The sequence below is a fragment of the Girardinichthys multiradiatus genome, chromosome 4 (genome assembly GCF_021462225.1).
Source record: "Girardinichthys multiradiatus isolate DD_20200921_A chromosome 4, DD_fGirMul_XY1, whole genome shotgun sequence".
NCBI classification, from domain to species: domain Eukaryota; kingdom Metazoa; phylum Chordata; class Actinopteri; order Cyprinodontiformes; family Goodeidae; genus Girardinichthys; species Girardinichthys multiradiatus.
This window is the reverse complement of record NC_061797.1, coordinates 30,426,095-30,450,047: the sequence shown is the minus strand read 5'-3', so window position 1 is coordinate 30,450,047 and position 23,953 is coordinate 30,426,095. Positions and strand designations below refer to the sequence as shown.

The 23,953-nt window shown below is 38.4% G+C and overlaps 1 protein-coding gene across 1 annotated transcript in view; it reads left to right on the top strand.

Moving 5' to 3' along the window:
- The window catches only part of dusp22a (dual specificity phosphatase 22a), a 29,951-nt gene extending 10,020 nt beyond the window's left edge, over positions 1–19,931 (top strand). Inside the window, exons 3-7 of the mRNA XM_047364120.1 lie at positions 475–557; positions 929–978; positions 5,449–5,523; positions 7,387–7,558; positions 18,714–19,931. Of these exons, the coding sequence (XP_047220076.1) occupies positions 475–557; positions 929–978; positions 5,449–5,523; positions 7,387–7,558; positions 18,714–18,884 (551 nt within the window). The 3' untranslated portion in view covers positions 18,885–19,931. The remainder of the gene's footprint in view (positions 1–474; positions 558–928; positions 979–5,448; positions 5,524–7,386; positions 7,559–18,713) is intronic.
- The last annotated feature ends 4,022 nt before the right edge of the window (positions 19,932–23,953 follow it).

Below are 23,953 nucleotides of genomic sequence, written 5' to 3'. Positions count from 1 at the left end.
CAAAGGGGTGGATACATATGCACATGCCAATTTATAGTTTAAATTTTTTTTATGTATATTCTTCTCATTTCACTTCACCAACGTAGACGATTTTTTTCAGATCCATCACATAAGTTTAAAAAACATTTAAATTACAGATTGGAATGTAACAAAATAGGTAAAATGCAATGGTTGAATAATTTTGCAAGGCACTGCGTTTCTTTGTCTCTGAGTCAGCTGAGATCATTGTCTGATGATGGCCTATCATAGATGAATTTGTACAGTACTGCCTTTGTAACAATTGGTGTTGTGAAACTTGTTACACAAAAACAGTTCAGAAAAGGTTATTAGGTGTAATTCAATCCACATTTTTTGAAAACTGCCGGTCTATCTTCAAATTTTTTCTGAAAGAAAAACGTACTGTTAAGCTGACAACAATTAAACATAAATCAAACAACTGCCTGATTGATGTGCTTCTTGTTTTTCCTGTCACAGATTCGGAAAACAGAGAAAGTCTCTCCAAAAACGGAATCACCCACATCCTTTCTGTGTACAACAATGCTAAGCCGGTGTATGAGGTTAGTGAAGAAACCAGCCTGGGGGCTGTGTGTGTGTGTGAGGGGGTATTTTTTGCTGTTTCGTGTTGTGTTTTTAATGCATCAGACCAGTGCTTCCTGTGGAAAATTTTATCTGGCAAGTTTTGTAAAGGCTGTGCCTCTTAATACAGTGCATTTCAACCTGTTAGCCAGCAGGGGGAGCAAGTGACCTTCGATTGAGAGTTTGTGGCAGAAACTAAAATGTCAGATGTTATGCTGCTGGTTTAGTTGAACTAAAAAAAATCAAAGTTCATGATAAATAACCCACAGTAGAGCAGATTAAACAGAGATGTAAATATACCATAATCACAATCAGAATGCTGCAGTTCACTGTTTTTATCCTTGTTTTACAGGACATTACATACCTTTGTATTCATGCAGCTGATGCTTCCAGCCAGAACTTGTGAGTAAGCAAATTGACTTATTTTTAGAGTCATCGGTGCTTGCTTTTTGTTTGTATTTACCGCCATGACTGGCTCGGTTAATATTAAGTGTTAGAATGAAAGAAATACTGGTCATCCTTCTTTAATAATTCATCTCTGAATTATTCATCTCTGTAATGGAGATACATTTAATGAAAAATTTCCTGCAGTATTTAATTTAATTCCAATCAGCTTTATTAGCTTATTTATTAAGTTCTCATGTTCAACATATTATGATATATTGGAGAAATTTTTTTTTTAAAATGAGGTAAACTACTTCAGATGAAGAGACATGGCATATTACAGTGTCTCGTTATTCATTTAACAGATACTGGGTGAAAATGCCAAAGCAAGGAGTAAAAGGTGACTTTAACAGTAATAAATGTAATTAGTTGTTCTCCTAAATAACTTATCAGTCTCTCACATGATTGGCCCACCTTTTTTTTTCCAGTGGTCCTTTAGTTCCTTGAGGTATGCGGACATTCATTTATGTGCAGCTCTAGAAGATCTAAATGCATTATTTTAGTCAGGTTCAGTTCTGGACTTTGGTGGACCTTGGTTAGTTTCTTTTTCCACCCTCCCTGCTGTTTTTGTTGACCTAGTTTGAACTAACCATCATCTTTTGAACAGATGTCTTCACATTTTACGGAAGTATGCTTGGGTATATAGAGGATGTAATGGTCACTTCTTGACTGTGCTGTGAGAGTACAGCAAACCCTAACCATGAGTTCTCCACTACCATGTTTTAGTTAATGTCAGGTGTTTTTGCTGAACCCAGAGCACCGAGTTTTTACCAAACTCGGTGCTCTGGGTTGTTACTAAATATCTCAAATATGTGTTTGTTTATCGAAAGGAAATAATTGTTCCCTAAGGCCTGTGGTCTGTTTAGAAGCAGTTTTGCAAATCTAATCTGTATTACTGTGTTTTATTTTAAAGAGAAGAGGCTTTCTCTCAGAAACCTTTTTAAAACAACCGTACTTGATTAACTTTTTCTCTCTCTGACTTTACTGTGTCCAACTTTAATGTACTAATGGAGTCTTAAGATGTGAGCCTTGGGTTATTTGCAGCTTCTCTGAGCATTGCACAGTCTGACCTCAGTGTGAACTTCATGAGATGTACACTTCTGAGAAGAACAGGTGTGGTCTTGAATGTTTTCCAGCTTTTTTGTTTATATGTACATTCATGTTGCGTCACCCAATCATTTTGCTTTCGATGGAGATTCAGTATCTTCATACGCTGCTTTTGCAGCTAATAATGCCACAAGCTAAGATGTCATGTGAGGTTATTCTTGTGACATTGTCTCATTTAAAGAGATTGTAAAGGAAAGGTGTTATTTTTATTATTATTATTATTATTATTAGTAGTAGTAGTAGTAGTATTCTGTTTTTATTGTTTAAAGTCCATTCAATAAAATGTATGGATCTTTGTATAACAGTGTGGATCCATCACCTGTTGCTGCACACTGCTGGTCAGCTGGCTGAAGGAAGGCTACTACACCATTTTGTTGTTTACAAGAAAGACATTCAGCTGCTTATTATTTAGGCTGATTTAAAATACAAATCCTACAGGATAATAGTTTTTTTGATCATTTTATCTATTTTGAATTGTATGCTTTGAGTATTTACCAAACAGGAAGTTAAAATCATAGTGCGGTTCAGTTCAAATGTTCTGCGTATACAGAACAGAACACGTTGTCTTTTCAGATTTCCCCCAGTTTTTCTTCTTGTACTCCCAATGAGAATTTGATTTTCTGTTTTCTACCAAGGCTGGTTCTTTCAATAAATATTTTCTTTGAATGTTTTTTCAAGGAGTGCTCAATATTCTAGACAGGTATTTTATTGTGATGAGAAAAACCAAAAAGTTTAAAATTTATCAGTAAATTGGAATATTATTGAAAAATTCATTTATTTTAGTAACTCTATTCACTAAAACACATTATATAGATTAATGACACACACAGAATTATGTTTTCTTACTTTCTTTTCTTTATTTCTGTTAATTATGATGTTTTCTGCTTACAGCCAAAGAAAACATGACATTTAATCAGAATATTAAATCAGGCCAATAAAAAGCATTTTGAATACAGATATGTGGGCTTAATGAAAAGTATGTTTAATACCTGCTTAAAGGTTATTATTTTCAAAAGATACTTTTAATCTGACAAACCTGAATTAATCAGAACGCACATTCTAATTTACTTAGACGTACCTGTATTTTGCTCCATTGATAATTGCAATGAAAGAGGTGTCTTTGACCCGTACTACGACCCGGTTCCAAAGAAGTAGAGCCTGAAACGAAAACTTTGCCTCTCTAGTAACAGTTAAACTAACCACACGTTAGATCTTCTATGTTTGTGTGTTTTCAAGGCAAATGGACTGCTGTGTCTTCAGCAGGCAGGTGGAGTGTTGACAGAGATATGAGCAGCACCTCCACTCTCAGCAGTGGCTGCTATCAAATCACACTAGTCATAGCAGTAATGCTTCTTTCTATGAGGTCTGTGACTTCATATGACACTGTTCGTTTCAACTCTTAATTACACTCTGTGCACAAACAGTTAGAGGATTAATAAGCCGTCGTCTTTGTTGCGGTGCACACTGATGACTGATTTTGCGATGTGTTTCAGAGTTTTAGAAACGCTCTCTGTTTAGGGCACTGGGATTTTTTATTTATAGGTTATCGGTGATGTTTCTGCCAGCAGCACTGATGTGTCAAGAGTGGCTGAAAGCTTTTCTGAAGCATTATATCCTGTGAGGCCCTGACAGCTTAAAAGAATTGATTCTATTAGGTTAAAAAAAATCTGAGTTTTCTCCATTTTAACCTCAGTTACTGCACAGCGTTAGTCGGTTCAGCTGCCGAAGTTATCTGGGGTCTGAAGAGGAACTTGTTTTAGTTGAAACTCTTGGTTAATGAGATTCTAACTGTTGTGGCTGTTTGGCTGTTGTTGATTGGGCTGGGATGGGGTGGGGTGTGGTGTGCTGTGGTGGGGTTGTCTGACCTCCACTGTCGCAATCAGGCGTCCTTCCCTCCGGCGACAGAGGAAGGAAACCTCCCAGTGACATCTGGCTGTTTCCTTCGACCACCCAGGCCTTTATAATAAGCCCCCTCTGTCACAATCACTGGTCTGACTGAGGAGAGGGTGAGGCCAACTGCCGTCCCGCCACGCTTACCATCACACAGGGGCCCCCTACGGTCAGACTTGATGGCCCCTCTTATGTGTTTGGTAGACAACAGAGAACAACATTACTGTTCCGATAGGCTACTTACTTTATCTGGCTTAAGAGTGACGGCAAAACTGCAATATATGCTACTCTTTATATTTCTTCATGCATTGGAAGCTCATTTTGTTTTTCATGAACATTTCTTTTTAATGCACAGAAATCATTTGTTCTGAAGTCCAAGCTGGTGCTAAACAGACCATTGTAATTTAAGAAAAAAGGCAAATCAGCATGAACTATACCACAGATTTGCAGAAGCTTATATTGCATTTCATACATATAGCAGCTTTAATCTCTATTTTTTTTTTGGTTTTATTAAAACCTCAAACTTCTCTGTCACAAGTCAGTTTTCTGCACATCGAACAACACCGCCGGAAACCTCGGTGCTAGGAGGACAGAGCGAAGTGCTGAGGAAGACATTTTAAAGAAGAGTTCGGATCACAAGGAGGAGAAAAAAAAGAAAAAGCGACAGTCAGTCTATTTTAGATCCAGTCTGTTACTGAGTCTGCTGTTGAGTAACCAGCATCTGCTCCTCCAGAGACGGCGTTATCAGCAATGCACTTCTTGATTATGCAGAAACTAAAGGATATCATTGTTTTCAGACTGTGAATACACAAGATGTCCGAGGAGTATTTGTCACACTACTACATCAGCTCTGTATTGGTGCCATTTTATTTTGTTGTATTTATATCAAAGCTTGAAAGTGGTGTCATTTTGCGCATAAAGAAAATATAGACGGCTACTTCCCTTGTCTGACCCTGCTGTCAGTTCCCTCGTCTACCACAAACTCTGTTTAAGCAGAGCCAACAGTTCTATCATATGAGTGGAGTTGTAGAAACGGAAAAAGAAAACCTACCAACAAGCAGTTTCTAAGAAACGACTGAAATCTATTAAAACAACTTCATGATAATCTGTAAGCCACTCAGTGCATTTGCAGTTTCTAATGCCACCATTGAGACACCATCATGTTTTCTGAAACATTGGAAGCACATTGCTCTGGCCTTTACAGGAGTTTCAGTTCAAGGTGTCTTTTCTCAGATCCCATAAAATGTAACCCGTTTTTAGCTCCACAACCTGCATCACTGACAAACAAGAAGCTTCTCTCCCATAATTCATGAGCCGCTGTATTTTATTTTTTATTTTTTTATTTTTATGACATTTGTTTGCATGTATTGCATGTTGCACAGTCTTGCATATTTTTCTGCTGGTCCATGTTGCTCATGTGTTCCCTTCCAGACTGCAGCATTTCAAAGAGTGTATCGCCTTCATCCACGAGTGTCGCCTCAACGGTGGAGCCTGTTTGGTTCACTGGTAGGTTTCTGAGATTTGACCAGCTTCCTCATGGTAGCTGAGAGTGTCAAGTCGTCCCTCTAAATAAGGGTTATGAAAAATACTCTTTCTGGTGTAAGGCATTTTCAATAAGTGACATGGCCTTTAGGTCTAAAGGGTACATCCACCCATAGTGGGCATGAATGTTCTATTTATTTTGGCCTTTTGATAATGCATATAAACCCTTCTTTTACCAAGGTATAATTATCATACAACTTCAATTAAAACAAGACTTGGGTGCACAAGTTTCCATTTCCATTTTTTCCATTTTTGTCAATCAAATGCAACAACAGCATTTATAATGAATGAAAAGGAGCAGAAATTAGCAATGGCTTATAATATCTGCCCACTATCAACACAAAATTATTGACATTTCCAGTTCTTTTGAGCTGTCCAACACAGCTGTACTATTAAATCACAATATCATAATAACAGTTGAAAACAAAACCCGATCTGCTACTCAGCAAAATTATATTTTTGTGACATTGAAAATATTTCAGTTTTTAAACATATAAATTGGCTTGAATGTTTTCATTTTATAGTCAGGACTGTTCCATAGACTGACCTCTTTGATTAAAATACATCTAAACTGGATTAATACGTGTTTTACAAGCAGTTTGAAATAATTGTCGGTTTACTCTTATCCACGCTATATGTACACGTTCCAATATATAAATATACCTTCAATATTTGGGTAAAGGTCCTGCCAGACACAGCCATTTGTAAGACTTTCTGAAAGCCTGTTTTATTCATTCCAAAACCAGCAGATCATTGTGTGGTTAGAACACCCCCTTGTGTCCAAGTTTCCACCATCTCACCCAAACTATGGACCTCAGTTCAGAGTAGAGTGGCTGGGATGATCAGGAAGAGCCCAGGAGCTGAGCTACCAATGCTCAAGCCTGAGAGCATGTCAAAGAAGATAAAATCCCCTCCTCTAAAACAGCTTGTCTATAATTTGCAGTTCTGCACATGGACATGGTCTCTCTTTAGATGATGCACATCCTCTGGTTCTGTTTTTCATGCAGCCAGAAGGAAAAGTACTTCTGGATCAGTGCTTCTCTCTGTTCTATCCTCTGAGGCCCTCAGTTGCTTGAGGCAGATGGTTGTTCACACTGACCTTGGTTCTGTTGAAGGCTTCTTCCTGTTAAAAGGGAGTGGTTGCTCAGGAGGGGGGGTTGCTGCATAGATATAGACTTAATGCAATAGGTTGGGCTTTTTAGATAGATAACCTGTTATCAACTGGCAGTAAACACTGAGTTTGAGTTCATTATTACAACTAGAACAAAATTGGAGTTCATGTTATTTCTGTCAGTTGGTCTGATTTTGTTAAATATTTCTGTAAATAAATCTATAATGTATTATACCTTGATGACAGTTGTTGTTAATGGGTGCTTTATCAACTGTTTAATATAATTGTATGATGCAATGCACAAACTGGATACAAAAGCTAGGGTCGAAAATAGGAAACCAGTCCATTTAAAACAACTCTATGAATGTCGCCAAACGGAGTAATCAAATGTCCGTCCAGGATTATGCCAGGCGCTTGTTGTGGTGCGTGGTACTTTGTGCCAGTCTGGATGTGATAAAATCCACAATGAATTTAAAAATGTGCACCCAGGTTTTTTGTTTTTTTTGAAAGAATTTGCTACAGTTGTTTGTTGTATGCTCATTCCAGAGCACTCTGTTTTATTATTAAAGCAGTGCTTATGAATCAATGAAGCACTGTGACATGAATGATCATGCTGAGTGTTTGACCAGTTCAGTAATTACTCATTGCCATACCTGAGGGTGTTTACAATCTCAGTTCCTGGATTGCTGAGTTACACTATTCTTATGTTACTGTAGCCTTGCAGGTGTGTCACGCAGTACCACCATGGTGGTGGCCTACCTGATGACCGTCACCCACTGCAGCTGGGAGGAGTGTCTCTCTGCAGTCAAAGCTGTTCGCTCATTTGTCGGCCCAAACTATGGCTTCCAGCAGCAGCTGCAGGAGTATGAGAACACAAAAGTCTCAGAGGTAAACATGACGAAAGCAAAAGCAGAGAGGAAAACTCTTTGGTGGTTTGAATGTTGAAGCTACAAATATTATGGATCTTAATTTAAAATGAACTGCAGTAAGTTACTGCTCTATAATTGTTTGATGCGTTAATTGTGATTCTCTGCTCAGGCCGGGGCAGGATGTGACACGTGCAGCCATCATGGTGCACATGCAGACTGTGGTTAACCTGTCAACTGTTAATCGCAGCCATCTCACATAAGCTTAGAGCAGTCTCCTAAAACGGGTTAATTTCTGTTTCCTGCAGAGGACAACAAGCAACTATGATTTGTGTAACTGTAAACAGTAGAAGTTAGAGATCTACAGACACAATAAATAAAGTAGGATATTATTGAAAAACCTCAACAGACTGATATTTTCAAGCCTTTATTTCTGTTGATTATGATGATTTTCAGGTAACAACTAATAAAAACAGGACATTAAAGATTAAAATATTGTATCAGACCAATTGAAACATTTTAATTTCTGTCCTAAACACGTGGCTTAATGAAAAGTATGTTTAATTCCTGCTTAAAGATTGTTATTTTCAGAAGGTACATTTAATCTCATAAACGAGCCTCATCAGAACACATATTCTAATTTATTGAATATGACTGTAAGATGACATTATTCACATTCTCAGCTATATACTGTATTTGTACTAAAATGGTAGTTAAACAGAAATGCAATCTATAAATTTCTTCCACTCCTTCAAATTTTTTATTTTGTTTTAAATTTTTGTTCACAAGAATTTTTCCAAGAATGCATTTAAATTTCTACATCTATAATGCTTTACAAAATGTTTCATATACCTTTCACATGTTTTCACATTACAACTAAAAATCTCAATGTATTTCTTTTGGGTTTTTATGTGATAGACCAGCACACAACTGTGAAGTGCAAGGAAAAGGATAGGTGGGTTTAAATTATTTCGTTTTATTAATGAAAATCTAAAATGGGTGACATGCAAATATATTCACTCCCTTTTTAATGTCATTTCCTTAAATGACATCCAGTGCAACCAACTGCCTTCAGAAGTCACTTAATTAGTAAATAAGGATAACTCCAACTGTTCTGTGAAGGCCTCAGAGGTTTCTTAGAGAATGTCAGTGAACAAACAGGATCCCCAAGAGCAAAAAAAAAAACACAGCAGACAGGTCGGGGATAAAGTAGTGGAGACGTTTAAAGCAAGTTTAGGTTATAAAACAATATTCTAAGCCTTGAAGATCTCTATGAGCACCGTTCGATCCATTATCTGATAAAGGAAACAGACACAACTGCAAACAAGACGAGACTGGGTTGCTCACTTACACTGACAAGGCAGTCAAGGTGAACATTTACCAGAGGAGTATCCAAGAGGCCCACAGCATCTGTGGAGGAGCGGCAAAGATCCACAGTTCTGGTGTGAGAATCTGTTGTCAAGACAAGTGTTACTTGTGCACCCCACAAATCTAGACTCCATGTGGCTTGAAGAAAAACTTTTGTTGAAACTAAGCCATAAGAAGTGCTGTTTGCTGCAAGCCAAGTAGGGAACATACAGCCATGTGAGAGAAGGTGCTTTAGTCAGATCAGACCAAAATGTAACTTTTTTGCTTATAGGCAAAACACCATGTGAGGCAGAAAACTGACACTGCACACCAAACTGAAACCAACATCCCCACCGTGAACTTGGTGAAACATGGAACCTGGTCAGAGTCGATGTAAAGATAGCTGGAACTAAATGCAGGTCAATCCTGGAAAAAAACCTGTTGGAGACTTGATTACAGGTTCACCTTCTAGCTTGACAACAATGTTGCACATACAGGCCAGAGCTACAATGGAATGGTTTAGACCATAGCATATGCAAGTCTTAGAATGGCTCAGTCAAAGTCCACACATAAATCTAATTGAGAATGATTGTATGATGATCACACATGCTCATCATCCAATCTGAGCTTGAGGTATATTGCAAAGAAGAAGAGAATGTGGTTAATAGTGGCTCTACAAAGCTGAATATGCATGCCACAGTTTTCAGATTTTTACTTGTACAGTGCTTTATGTTGCACTATTACATAAATACCAATAAAATACACAGAACGTTGTTAAAGGGGTATGAATACTTTTGCAAGGCACTGTGTATCTGTTATGGTTTGGACATTTTCTCAAGGCAAAAAAATATCCAAGTAAATTTAAAGTAATGTAAATTTCTTCATCAGAAGAATGGGATCTGTGTAGAACTGATCATGTCCAACATGCTTGCAGCGGCTGGCTGTGTCTTATGCAGAAGACACACAGAGTGTTTGATTCCATGACAGTGGTGTGAGAGAAGGGGAACTGCAGGGGGTTTGCTTGGATTGCATTAGCCTGGGTACTGCTCATCACGTGTTAGGCATTACTGTCAGCATCTTGCAACATAACATGACAAAAAAAAAAAAAAACCTGCTCATTGTTTGGAGACGTTGCACTGATTTCTAGGTTTTAAGAGGAAATGCTTTTTCTGCATCTGTGATTTTCCCACGTGTGTCAGAGAGAAAGTTGGACCTCCATGGATGATTTGTGGATCCAATGTTATCCTATTAACAAGATCTTTTGAATTATTATTTATCTAAACACATTTGTCTAAAAGATCCCACAAAAATCGCCGACACTAAACATTGGTGAAGTTATCAGATCATTAAGATCATTATCTAATCTCTACCTTGAAACTGAATAATTGTGTTGGGACCAAAACATTTGACATTTAAAAAGATTTATGGATAAGTGAGGAAAAAAGAAAACTGAGTATGGAAAAACATCAGATTTTTCCAGAGTTTGTTCTTTCTTTAATTTTCTAAAGGACAAAAGTTTTTTAATGCGGAGTATTTGCACTGATTTATATTAAAATTGCATGCTTTCTAGTTCTAGAATTGCGCCGCTCAAGGTGGCAGCAGGTTGGAGTAGCTCTGTTACTTTTGATTCTGATTTATTCTTTTTTGGGAACTATTCCTCTTGTGGTGGATACAGTTGATTTTTTTTGGATGACTGTCCACTCCAGTGTTGGATGCTGTGCAGCTTGGAGGATTTTTCTTAATACTTTCTATTTTTGGACATTTGTTATGATGCATTGCCATGGCAACGGGGTTGTTTCTTACAACCGGGAGCAGCTGATTAATATCTCAAAAGCTCAAATAATACTTCAGCTACAACCCCAAATCCCTGATGAGTTGAAAAGGAGACGCCGTGGATGCAGAGCAGGAGCTAAGAGAAGAGAGAGAAGGAGGAAGTTCAAACCATCTCTTCCGTCGATTTTGATGGGCAATGTGAGATCGTTGGGAAACAAGTTGGATGAACTCCAAGCCCTACAAAGGACCCAGCCAGAGTACCGGGCATGCAGTATCATGTGTTTTACTGAGACATGGCTGCAGGATCATATCCCCGACTCCAGTGTCTCTCTGCCGGGCTTTTTAACCTTACGAGCAGACAGAGATTTAAAGAGGAGCGGCAAATGTAAAGGAGGTGGACTGGCAGTATTTGTGAACAACAGATGGTGTCATCCAGGACATGTTACTGTGAAGTGTCAACTCTGCAGTCCAGATATTGAACTGTTGGCAGTAAGTTTTCATCCATATTATTTACCCAGAGAGTTCACCAGTGTTATTTTGGCAACAGTTTACATTCCACCTTCCGCTGTTGCTGACACTGCATGTGATGCCATCAGCTCAGTTGTTGCTAAGCTACAGACACAAAACCCCAATGCTTTTGTGGCAATTTCTGGTCATTTTAACCATGCTTCACTCTCTGCTACACTTCCAACGTTTCAACAATTTGTCAGCTGCTCTACCAGAGAAAACAAAACATTGGATTTGTTTTATGCAAATGTCAAGGACTCATACATCTCTACAGCAAGACCTCCTCTAGGCAAATCAGATCACAATCTTGTTTTTCTCTGCTCGAAATATAAGCCCCTTGTTCAGAGGCAACCTGTAATAAAGAGGACTGTGAGAAAATGGTCACAGGAAGCTAAAGAAGCTCTGCAAGGTTGCTTTGAGGCTACAGACTGGGATTCACTGTGCCAGCCACATGGAGAGGACATCAATGCCTTGACTGAGTGTGTAACCGACTATATAAACTTCTGTGTGGATAACATCATCCCCACCAGAACCGTGAGATGCTTCCCCAATAACAAACCTTGGATCACCAATGACCTGAAGGACCTGCTTAACAAGAAAAAAAGAGCCTTCAGAGAGGGAGACAGAGAATTATTGAGGATTATACAGAAGCAACTTAAAGTCAAGATAAGAGACAGCAAGGAGGTGTACAAGAAGAAGCTGGAGAGCAAGCTCCAGCAAAACAATATCAGAGATGTGTGGACAGGGAAGATCACCGGCTTCAAGCAGAAGGATGATCAGACCGATGGAGGTCTGGACAGAGCCAATGAACTGAACACATTCTTCAATAGGTTCAGTTCAGAAACAAGCTTCACATCCTCCTCTCCTGCTCACAGCCAAACAGACATTCCATCTTCCTTTGACCCACAGGACCCACAGCTGTCCAGTAACACCTCACATTTTTTATCTTCCACCTCAGCCCTAAACCCTTCTGCTTCTACATGTTTGCCTTCAACCATATCAGAAGATGCCGATGCTTCCTTTGCTTCCCCCTTCCACCTGTGTGTCTCAAGAAGTCAGGTGAAGAGACAACTGGAGAGACTGAATAGGAATAAGGCTGCAGGTCCAGATCATGTCAGCCCTAGAGTCCTGAAGGCCTGTGCAGAGCAGCTCTGTGGGATTCTGCAGCACCTCTTCAACCTTAGCCTGGCCCAGAAGAAGGTTCTGTTGTTGTGGAAGACCTCCTGTCTTGTTCCGGTACCAAAGAAAACTCACCCATCAGTCCTCAATGACTATACAGATCCTTCTCAAAATATTAGCACATTGTGATAAAGTTCATTATTTTCCATAATGTCTTGATGAAAATTTAACATTCATATATTTTAGATTCATTGCACACTAACTGAAATATTTCAGGTCTTTCATTGTCTTAATACGGATGATTTTGGCATACAGCTCATGAAAACCCAAAATTCCTATCTCACAAAATTAGCATATTTCATCCGACCAATAAAAGAAAAGTGTTTTTAATACAAAAAACGTCAACCTTCAAATAATCATGTACAGTTATGCACTCAATACTTGGTCGGGAATCCTTTTGCAGAAATGACTGCTTCAATGCGGCGTGGCATGGAGGCAATCAGCCTGTGGCACTGCTGAGGTCTTATGGAGGCCCAGGATGCTTCGATAGCGGCCTTTAGCTAATCCAGAGTGTTGGGTCTTGAGTCTTTCAACGTTCTCTTCACAATATCCCACAGATTCTCTATGGGGTTCAGGTCAGGAGAGTTGGCAGGCCAATTGAGCACAGTGATACCATGGCCAGTAAACCATTTACCAGTGGTTTTGGCACTGTGAGCAGGTGCCAGGTTGTGCTGAAAAATGAAATCTTCATCTCCATAAAGCTTTTCAGCAGATGGAAGCATGAATGCTCCAAAATCTCCTGATAGCTAGCTGCATTGACCCTGCCCTTGATAAAACACAGTGGACCAACACCAGCAGTTGACACGGCACCCCAAACCATCACTGACTGTGGGTACTTGACACTGGACTTCTGGCATTTTGGCATTTCCTTCTCCCCAGTCTTCCTCCAGACTCTGGCACCTTGATTTCCGAATGACATGCAGAATTTGCTTTCATCCGAAAAAAGTACTTTGGACCACTGAGCAACAGTCCAGTGCTGCTTCTCTGTAGCCCAGGTCAGGCGCTTCTGCAGCTGTTTCTGGTTCAAAAGTGGCTTGACCTGGGGAATGCGGCACCTGTAGCCCATCTCCTGCACACGCCTGTGCACGGTGGCTCTGGATGTTTCTACTCCAGACTCAGTCCACTGCTTCCCCAGGTCCCCCAAGGTCTGGAATCGGCCCTTCTCCACAATCTTCCTCAGGGTCCGGTCACCTCTTCTCGTTGTGCAGCGTTTTCTGTCACACTTTTCCCTTCCCACAGATTTCCCACTGAGGTGCCTTGATACAGCACTCTGGGAACAGCCTATTCGTTCAGAAATTTCTTTCTGTGTCTTACCCTCTTGCTTGAGGGTGTCAATAGTGGCCTTCTGGACAGCAGTCAGGTCGGCAGTCTTACCCATGATTGGGGTTTTGAGTGATGAACCAGGCTGGGAGTTTTAAAGGCCTCAGGAATCTTTTGCAGGTGTTTAGAGTTAACTCGTTGATTCAGATGATTAGGTTCATAGCTCGTTTAGAGACCCTTTTAATGATATGCTAATTTTGTGAGATAGGAATTTTGGGTTTTCATGAGCTGTATGCCAAAATCATCCGTATTAAGACAATAAAAGACCTGAAATATTTCAGTTAGTGTGCAATGAATCTAAAATATATGAATGTTAAATTTTCATCATGACATTATGGAAAATAATGAACTTTATCACAATATGCTAATATTTTGAGAAGGACCTGTAGACCTGTTGCCCTGACATCTCACATCATGAAGGTCCTAGAGAGACTCCTGTTGGCTCACCTGAGTAAGCAAACAGTAAACCATCAGGACCCTCTTCAGTTTGCTTATCGCTGTGGAGTTGGAGTTGAAGATGCCATCATACACCTGCTTCAACAAACCCACTGTCATCTGGACAAAGCCAGTAGCACTGTGAGGATCATGTTCTTTGATTTCTCCAGTGCATTTAACACAATTCAACCTGATTTGCTTTGTCAGAAACTTCAGAAGACTCAGGTGGAGGCCTCAACAATCTCCTGGATCAAAGACTACCTGACAAACAGACCACAGTTTGCGAGACTCAAGGGTTATGAGTCTAACCAGGTAATCAGCAGCACAGGAGCACCACAGGGGACTGTACTCTCACCATTCCTTTTCACTCTGTACACCTCAGACTTCCAGTACAAGACAGACTCCTGTCATCTGCAGAAATACTCGGTTGATTCTGCAGTCGTGGGGTGGATCAGAGATGGACAAGAAGCTGAGTACAGGAAGGTGGTAAACCACTTTGTGGCATGGTGTGGAAACAATCATCTCATTTTGAACGTGACTAAAACAAAGGAGATGATTGTAGATTTTAAGAGAAACAGGAATAAGTCAAAAACTATTTCTATCATGGGAGAAGAAGTGGAGGTGGTGGAGGAGTATAAATACCTCGGTGTTCACCTGGACAACAGACTGGAGATGCAACTGTGAAGCCATCTACAAGAAGGGACAGAGCAGACTGTACTTCTTGAGGAAGCTTAGGTCCTTTGGTGTTTGCAGCAAGATGCTGCATATCTTCTATAAGTCTGTTGTGGAAAGTGTGATCTCTTCTACCATCATCTGCTGGGGAAGCAGCATCAGAGCCAGGGACTTAAAAAAGCTCAACAAGCTGATAAAAAAGGCTTGCTCTGTTCTGGGGACTCCTCTGGAACCTCTGGAGATCATTGTGGAAAGACAGATTCTTCATAAAATGAAGAACATTATGGAGAACCCTGAGCATCTTCTTCATCAGACTGTCCTACAACAACAGAGTGTCTTCAGTCAGAGGCTTCTTCAGATCTGCTGTAAGACGGAGCGCTACAGGAGATCCTTCCTGTCCACAGCCATCCGCATCTACAACAGCTCTTTGAGGAAACCTTCATAATATGAGCTATAACAACATTTAATTTCCCTTTGGGATTAATAAAGTATTTTTGAATTGAATTGAATTGAATTTCTCTAATGATTTCCCATTGATTTCTTTTAACATATACCCATCAGTAATTTTCTTTTTCACTAACTGAATTAATGCACACTTATTTAAAAATAAAAAACATTTTTACTACCCATTTGGTCTCTATACAACTTTGATTTCAAGTTAACATGGATCTGTGGTGCTTAAACTGGGTCTAAAATGCCCATTAAAGCCCTAAAACCGCTGTTGTTTGGAATTCTTTTAAACAAGAAAAAGGTCAGGAACCAAAATCAACAAACATGTTTTAAAGAATCTGTGTTAAGTCTTGGAGACTCTCTTCCTTATTTGACATCTCCAACAGTTATAGATTTGGAAAAAGAGCGGATCTAAGTTAATTCAGATGCCACAACAGCAGCGGCCCAATATTACACTCTAGAAGTTGACCACTGATTACAGCGTTGTGTTATTTCATTGTAAATCCTTCTGATAATAAGACTTGATTACAATTCAAGCAGGTTCAGAGTTGATGCTTTATGCTTAAATGCCCAGAATCTTTTTTATTTTTTATTATTATTGCAGAAAAAGATTTACTGTATAAGTTTAAGTCTGGTAAAATATGGGGCTTTGAGTTGTGTCACTTTGCGCTGTTTGCCTCAGATGAGCCACCTTTGAAGTATCCTGATCTGCAAACTCCTTTCTTCAGCTATGAGCTAAAAGTGCTTTGTCAGGCTTCTGGCAGGATTTATAAAGGATTTCAGGATGACATGATGACATCTTGATCATTCCTATTGATGTTATATCTACTCTGCTTCTACCCTCTTTAAATTCAGCATTTTTACAGCTGTGTTGATGTAATGAGTCAGTGTTGTAATGTGCTATTTGGCTTTCTGGATGAATGTGAGAACACTAATTTTAGCAAGATGAACGTATTGCTTTCACAATGACTTTCACTTCAATTTATTTGTCAAAGAATACAGTATGTCACAAAGTTAGTGAATAAATCCTGGATATCATTTTAGAGATTGGAGCTCCTTACTTTTGTTCCTTCTCTTGATGTTCAAGAAACTTGTTAAAACAAAAGCAAGTAAATGTAATATAATCTAGAGCTTATAAGGTTTTCCAAATGATATGAATGATAACTATAACACAAATTACCACTGTGTAAAAAGAGAAAAAACAAAACTGCGATGCTCTTGTTTTTGGTTATTCACACTTCTCTGTAACAGAATTCAAGTTCTTCTAGAGTTTCACTGAGGAGTTTACATAACCTCATCACGGGTTCATGACATGAACATCATATTAATTTTTAGCTTTTGATAATTGATTTGAATCATTCTTTATTTTTAAGAGTATTAAAAGTAAACAAAATACCACTTCAAGGACTTAAAGCCAACCATTGGGTGCACAAGTTTGATGGTTTGAGGTGAAGCTGAACAATTTTGGAGGTAGTCCTCCGTTTTTATTGTTAGTGTTTGAGCGACGCACCAGTGCCACTGGCACAGAAACATGCCCACAGCATGATGCTATCACCACCATGCTTTACAGTGGGTATAGTACTCACTTCTTTAAACATACTTCTAGTCATGAGGTCAAATAGCTCAACTTTTGTGTCACCACACCATAAAAATTTTTGAAAGGTCATTTGGTTTGTCCATGTGGGCAATTTCAGTCGAGCTTGAAGGTGTTGATTTTTGGTGCAAGGGCTGATTATTTGTAACGTCACTGTGTACAGTGACACTGTTGCTCTATGGAGGTAAATTTGTCTCAATATTATTCAATCAAACAAAAAACTAATTTCAATTAAAAAAAATAAAAACTAATCTCAATCAAAAAATTAAATTGTGGTCAAACTTTTGGAATATTCAATCAAAAAAAGACTAATCTCAATCAAAAAATATTAAGTTGTGATCAAAACTTTCAGAGTTGTAACGATTATTTTTTTTTAAAATGTAATATTTTATTTTGGGGAGAAAAAAAATTGTTTGAAAAAACTTTTTTTGATTAAAATAACTCATTTTTTCTCACGAAGAGAAAAAAGTTATTTGGAAAACATAAACTTTTATTTGCGCATGTCAAAAATCTTTGGTTACGAGTCTCGCTCTTTTGGTTTTGACGCTCTCTGTTTTTGGTTGAACTCAAAGAATTTTGAGTCCTGGAAACATGAACATCCTGGGCGGGGCCTAAAGACGAACGATGTAAGACGTTTCCCTATTGGTTAGCGCTGACTAAAGCCATAGACTCTGATCCCCCGCATCTCTGCTCGAACTGCAGGGCTTGCAGCGTCGCTTCAGTGAGGAGACATCAACTCTACAGAAGAAAAAACAGAGAGCGTCAAAACCAAAAGAGCGAGACTCGTAACCAAAGATTTTTGACATGCGCAAATAAAAGTTTATGTTTTGCAAATAACTGTTTTCTCTTCGTGAGAAAAAATGAGTTATTTTAATCAAAAAAAGTTTTATCAAACAATTTTTTTTCTCCCCAAAATAAAATATTCCATAAAAAAAAAAATAATCGTTACAACTCTGAAAGTTTTGATCACAACTTAATATTTTTTGATTGAGATTAGTTTTTTGTTTTTTTTATTGAAATTAGTTTTTTGTTTGATTGAATAATATTGAGACAAATTAACCTCCATAGTGCTCCAGCATAATGTAGTTCATAATATGCTCGGTCTGTGGTAGTTCTTGGATTTTTCTTAAACATCCTAACTGATTTTCTGTTGTCTGAGGGAGGCTGCTAAGATCAGATGTTTGAAACATGGACACAATTGGATGTTTCAGTGATCCCAAGCACATTTTTAAATATATTTTCGGAATGTATGGAACAAGTCGGGCTAAATCATTTTAAACCCTATTAAAATGTGTAGTCTATTCTGAAAAGCTGGGTCTACCGCATGAAACCATCTCATCTAAATGGACCCTCCTATGAAGAGTGGTCAGATATTCAGCCAAAACTCTGCCAGGAGCTTGTTGATGATTAGAAGAATCATATGGTCAAGGGATATTTGGGGGGCATCTATTAACATATTTTAGCCTAGGTTTATCCTTTTGACCATTATAAATTCAAAGTTAGGCACCCTGTCCTAGTTTTAAAAATCATGTTATTGGTATATTTCCCTTTGGGATTAATAAAGTATTTTTGAATTGAATTGAATTGAATGTTGTATTGTATTCATTTTACCTTTGAAAAAAATGGAAAAACACCCTTTTAAAACTGCACACAGTGGAGAGTCGTAATAAAAGATCCAAAAAGTAATAAATAAAACAACAAAAATATTCAGAACTTCCCGGTTTTATTTTTGCTACTTTTACCAGTCTTGTCTAGCTTGGTTTGGAGGCTGATACAAATGTTTAATAAGGCATTGCTCCCTTTTTTTGAAGAAAAACATCAGTTTTGTTTAACATTGGATGCACTAATAGCATTACATGAGGTAATGACGCCTTTTATTGCCCGCTTCTTTTGTCTCTAGTACCGAGCATGGCTTCAGTCCAGTTTCCGTGCCAGTCCGTTCAGTGACCAGCAGCAGGTGGAAGCTCTGTTGAACCAGTACGCTGAGCAGCAGGAGAGCCAGGGGAGAGGGGTGGACCACCGCTGGATGAACCGGGGAGTAGTCACCGATGACCCTGGAGGCAGCAGCTGAAACCTCTGCTTTCCATCTAAATTTATGCCCAGGGCCACCTGGAACTACTGCTCTGTGCACAAATGAACTCCAAAACATTAGAGCTTTTTGGAAAATCCTAAAAGCAAAGATTACAGAAATATAATTTTTTTTTGTCAGCTTTTTTTAAGTCCTGGATATTGATTTAGAAATGTTCCACAGACTTTAATTCCTAATATCACCAAGCACTGCCTCTACAGAGGGTTTTGGTGCTCACAGACGCCTTATGATAAACACCCTAGCACTTTAGCCATACTGAGTAATATAAATGTTTCTTTGTTTTCTTCTTGTTATCATTGACTCCGCAACCTTAAAGTTATGATTAATGCTGTCTTAATTGTAAGATGTTTCTCTGTAAAAAAAAAAATCAAATACTCAAGTTTAACCAAAATGTTTTATTTTTACATGCACTAGTTTGAGGTTCTCAGAAGTAAACTGGAGCTTTTGAGGTTAGTGTATGTGATGGAAATATTTTACTAGGTTCATCTGGATAAAAAAAGAAGAGGAACATTTATTTTATTTGATCACACCACCCCCACCAAAATCCCGTACCTGGACCCAGCTGTGAAACTTCCTGACCCTGGTGTAAATAATGACGATTTCACAAACTAGGTGAGCCGGGGATCCCACAAACTCCGACTTTCCCCGCTGAGAAGTTAACTTTATGCGCATCATCAGGCTGTAGGCGGGGAAAAAAACCAACAGCCAAACAATAAAGCCCAAAGGTGACATTTGGTAATGGATTTCTTTAATTGCCCCATATAATATATGGTGGTTTGAAAACACTGAAAATGTTTTAACATTTACAAAATGTTATTTGGGGTAAAATAAACTCCATGAAGTTTGAAGAGTAATTACCCTCTATTTTCCAAACACCTGTCTTCCTTTTAATTTATCTTTTTTAAGTTCCTGCAGAATTTTATGGGACTCTTGTTAAATCTGTGTTTTAATGGTGTGTTTATGATTCATTTTGTTGTTGTATTTTATAAAGAATTGCCTAATTGCAAATAAATCTGAACCTTTGGGACATGTTTGAGTGTATAAGCCAAGTTAAAGCATGTAATACAAAAAGAACTGATAAGGATATTAGAGATGTATTTCCTCTGAAGCATCATATATGATCGGACATCTGATGGTTACTTGCATGTAACAGCCTGCTCTAGGCCCAGCTCAATTATAAGCTGACCCTTTTTTTTTTTTTTAAACTTAATCATCTCGCCATATTATGTACATAATTTGAAGAGATTACACACATAAGATGTTTTAGTAATTTCCTTTTCAAATACCCTAGAAGGGAGACCAGAAGGCTTCACAGAGTGTACAGTATCTAAACTAATACAGGTGGATCTCAATTTATTGTAATTTGGTTGAAAAGTTAGTTTTTTTTTTCAATTCAAACTCAGTTTATTTTATAATAAAATATTTGTTACACACTGAGGGACACATTTACTGCTTTATTTAATATAAAATTTGATGATTATGGTTTACAGTTGGTAACCCAAATTCAGTTTTCTCAGATAATTTTAAACACCAATCATAAAATTATTAATAATGCAGTAATTTTATGCTATGGGCTAAACATCCATCAGGAACTGCTGCTGACTACAGTTGTTAGCATATAACTCTTGAATTAGGGGAAGGTCGTGAAAGGTTATTGCCAAGGAAGCTGCCTGGTCACAGAGAGTTGTTCATATGATTGTAATGGACAGGTGAGTGGAAGGAAAATGTGTTGTAGAAAAATGTGGACAAGCAAAAGGAAAAACTAAAGCTTTTAGAGGATTGTGAAGTAAAACCCACAAGGCTTGGATGGCATCAAGAGTCGGAGCTTCAAGGGACACATCAAAACAGGCGTATTTGGAGCAGTGCGGTCTTACCTTTGCTGAAGGGACAGAGGACTGGGTGGTTAGACCACAATATTTGTTTTTTCATAGAAAGGAAATAAGTAAAGTTTGGATTTCATTTGGAAATTAATCCCGCAGAGTCTGGAGGAAGACTGGAGAGGATCCGAATCCAGGCATTGACGATTTAGGGAGCCATGTCATCTGCTAATGTTGGTCCACTGTGATTGATTAACTCCAGTCAGTGTGCAACCATGACTACTTCATGCTTCCCTCTGCTGAGAAGCTTTATGAAAATGCTGATCTCAATTTTCCAGCAATACTTTACACCTGCTCACACTCCTAATGGTACAAGAACCTGCTTTTATAACCTTGGTATAACTGTTTGATTGGCCTATCTGTGGAGTATTGTCAAGAGGAAGATGAGAGACACCAGACTCAAACTGGAGGCCACCATTAAAGCAACCTGTGCTTCCTGCACATCTCTGCAGAGCCACAGGTTGATCACCTCCATGCTAGGCAGCGCTGATGCAGCAATTCTTTCAAGAGAACCCAGACCCCATATTGAGTGCAGAGACTGTACCTTTTTAATTGGTCTTGTGTATTATTCAAGTTTTCTGGTGATCTGAACAGTTTTCAGTAGCTGTATACCATAATCAAGAAAAATTTACAGAATCACACTAGTTATGTATTGCTCAGTGTGTAATCAATCTACATCAATCTACATTTTAATGTATTCAGTGAAATAAACCAACAATTTAATAATATTTTTATTTATTGAGAAGCACATGCAATGCTTGTAGCTCCAGACTAAACTGATCCTATGAACATGTGTATGACTACAGCTGGGCATGTTTCGACGTGCAAGTTCCCGGCAGCAAATCCAGAAAGTGTTGCTTAATGTGTAAGGATGAACAGACGGTTACACATACTGTAAGTCTAGAAAACAAAAGTAAGAACTGTTGAAAATCCCCATTCCACCAAATCAAACAGGTTGTCTGGGTTTTTAGGTTATCAATAAAAAATCTCTTCCATTTATAGAAACAGTCAGTCAGTCATTTTCTACTGCTTATTCCATAGTGGGTCACGGGGGAGCTGGTGCCTATCTCCAGCAGTCTATGGGCAAGAGGCAGGGTACACCCTGGACAGGTCGCCAGTCCATCGCAGGGCAACACACAAACAACCATGCACACACTCATTCATACACCTAAGGGCAATTTATAGTGACCAATTAACCTAACAGGCATGTCTTTGGACTGTGGGAGGAAGCCGGAGTACCCGGTGAGAACCCACGCATGCACGGAGAGAACATGCAAACTCCATGCAGAAAGACCCCTGGTCAGGAATTGAACCCAGGACCTTCTTGCTGCAAGGCAACAGTGCTACCAACTGCGCCACCGTGCAGCCTTTATAGAAACATAATAATGTTAAATAATTTCAACATTTGCCTTTTTGTTTTGTTACTTGCTTGTTTTACCCTGTAACATGCCTTATATTTGGCTCTAATGACAAAAGGTCAAATTCAAATCTCTAAAATTCAGAAGTTGAATCTTGGAAATGTTTGACATTTCTGCTTTGAATCTGAGAAAGCCTGCTTATTCAGACTAATAAGAACTAACTGGCAGAAAGATAAATTGTTCAAGCACTTTGCTTCATCAAAAACTTTGTGCAGTGGAGAAATGTCCAAGAACTTCCAGAACAAACCATAGCAGAACAATAGTGAAGGAGCAACAAGTGCTGGTTGCTGCTCGTGCCACTCTCATTTTGCCTCTGAAGCTGAAGTTTGGATCTGGGAGTGACATCAATCCCAAATTATTCATGTCTTGGAAAATCAGTGGAATTTGGAGATTGATGTGCCTGTTGACCAGGTTGCTATTGCCAATACAATCTAACAATGTATTTCTCAACACTGTACTTTCAGTCCCTATGTTGCCTTCACAAAACAGGTGGTATGGTACAGTATGAAAAATTTAATGAGATGAAAACCTTCAACAGTGTTTATAAGCCTTTTTTCCTTTTTTTCCAAACTTTTTTATATAACGTTTGATTTTGGCAATAATGTTGGTGAGAAACTTGTAAAAAGGGGTCCTTCAGGTTATTTTACAAACTTGAACATTTTAATCGCACCCTTTAAACTGTTCTGATTTTCTCTTTTTTTCCATTTTCCATGTTTTTATGACATAACAGACTGAAAAAGCTAACGTCTTGTCGTAAGGATGTTTTAACATGTCTGTCAGTATGTTGGTAGTTGGAAAACTAAGCAGTGCTGTGGTGTTGTGATATAAGACGTTAGAGAATCAGTGGGCTAGGCTATTTTGTTATACAGTTGCAGTCAAAATAAGATCCATCCGGTATCACCAACAAAATAAAACACTGTTTTTAGAAATGATGTTTCTACATGGCTTGGTAGGTGTAGTAGAGTAATAGAAAACCAACAGCAGTCATTGTTGCTGTTTCTATGTATCATAATCGTTAACTGAAAAATTTGAGTTTTAAATGATAGCAGTGTAACCAACCAAATAAACTGTTGGCCCATATATGAGGACAAAGGCAGCAACTCTTGTACATGCTGGTTATAGTGTACAAATATGTCGTTCCATACATTGTTCAGAGGACAAGCCTGCTTTCATTAAAAGTTGATTGGAAAGAGGAAAACATAAAATAGTGCAGAAAATGATTGGCTGCTCAGCTAAAAGGATCTCAAATTATAGAAAAATGACTAAAGAACACGTTGACTTATGATGTCAGGCCTGTTTATTACATACGATGGATCATGGATCATCAGATTAGTTGAACAGATTATGCTGCCTTATTCCAAAGTGGAAATGAGTATTTCAGCAAAATAAGGACTCCTTGGATCTTGGATTTTAATTCGATAGGAACGCTTGCAGGGTGACATTGCAAGTGTTCCTCTGCATTTCTTGGGCAAAACCAAGAAATATAGAGGAACTGCAGAATGTACTTCACTTCCTGACCTGCCTAATTTTCCTTTACTGCTTACCTTATGTGAGTAATAACACATTTAATCAGTTTTTTTTTGGGAGTGTTGCTTCTGTGTGGAATGTGCAGTGTTTCCAATGCATTTGCATTTATAAAAAATAAAAACAGGCTTAAGAACTCTGAGCATTAAACTTTTTTTTTTCTGTTATTTTGAACAAAACTATATGAATCGACAAGTAATTATTTACCTAACTTCATTTATTCAACCTGTGT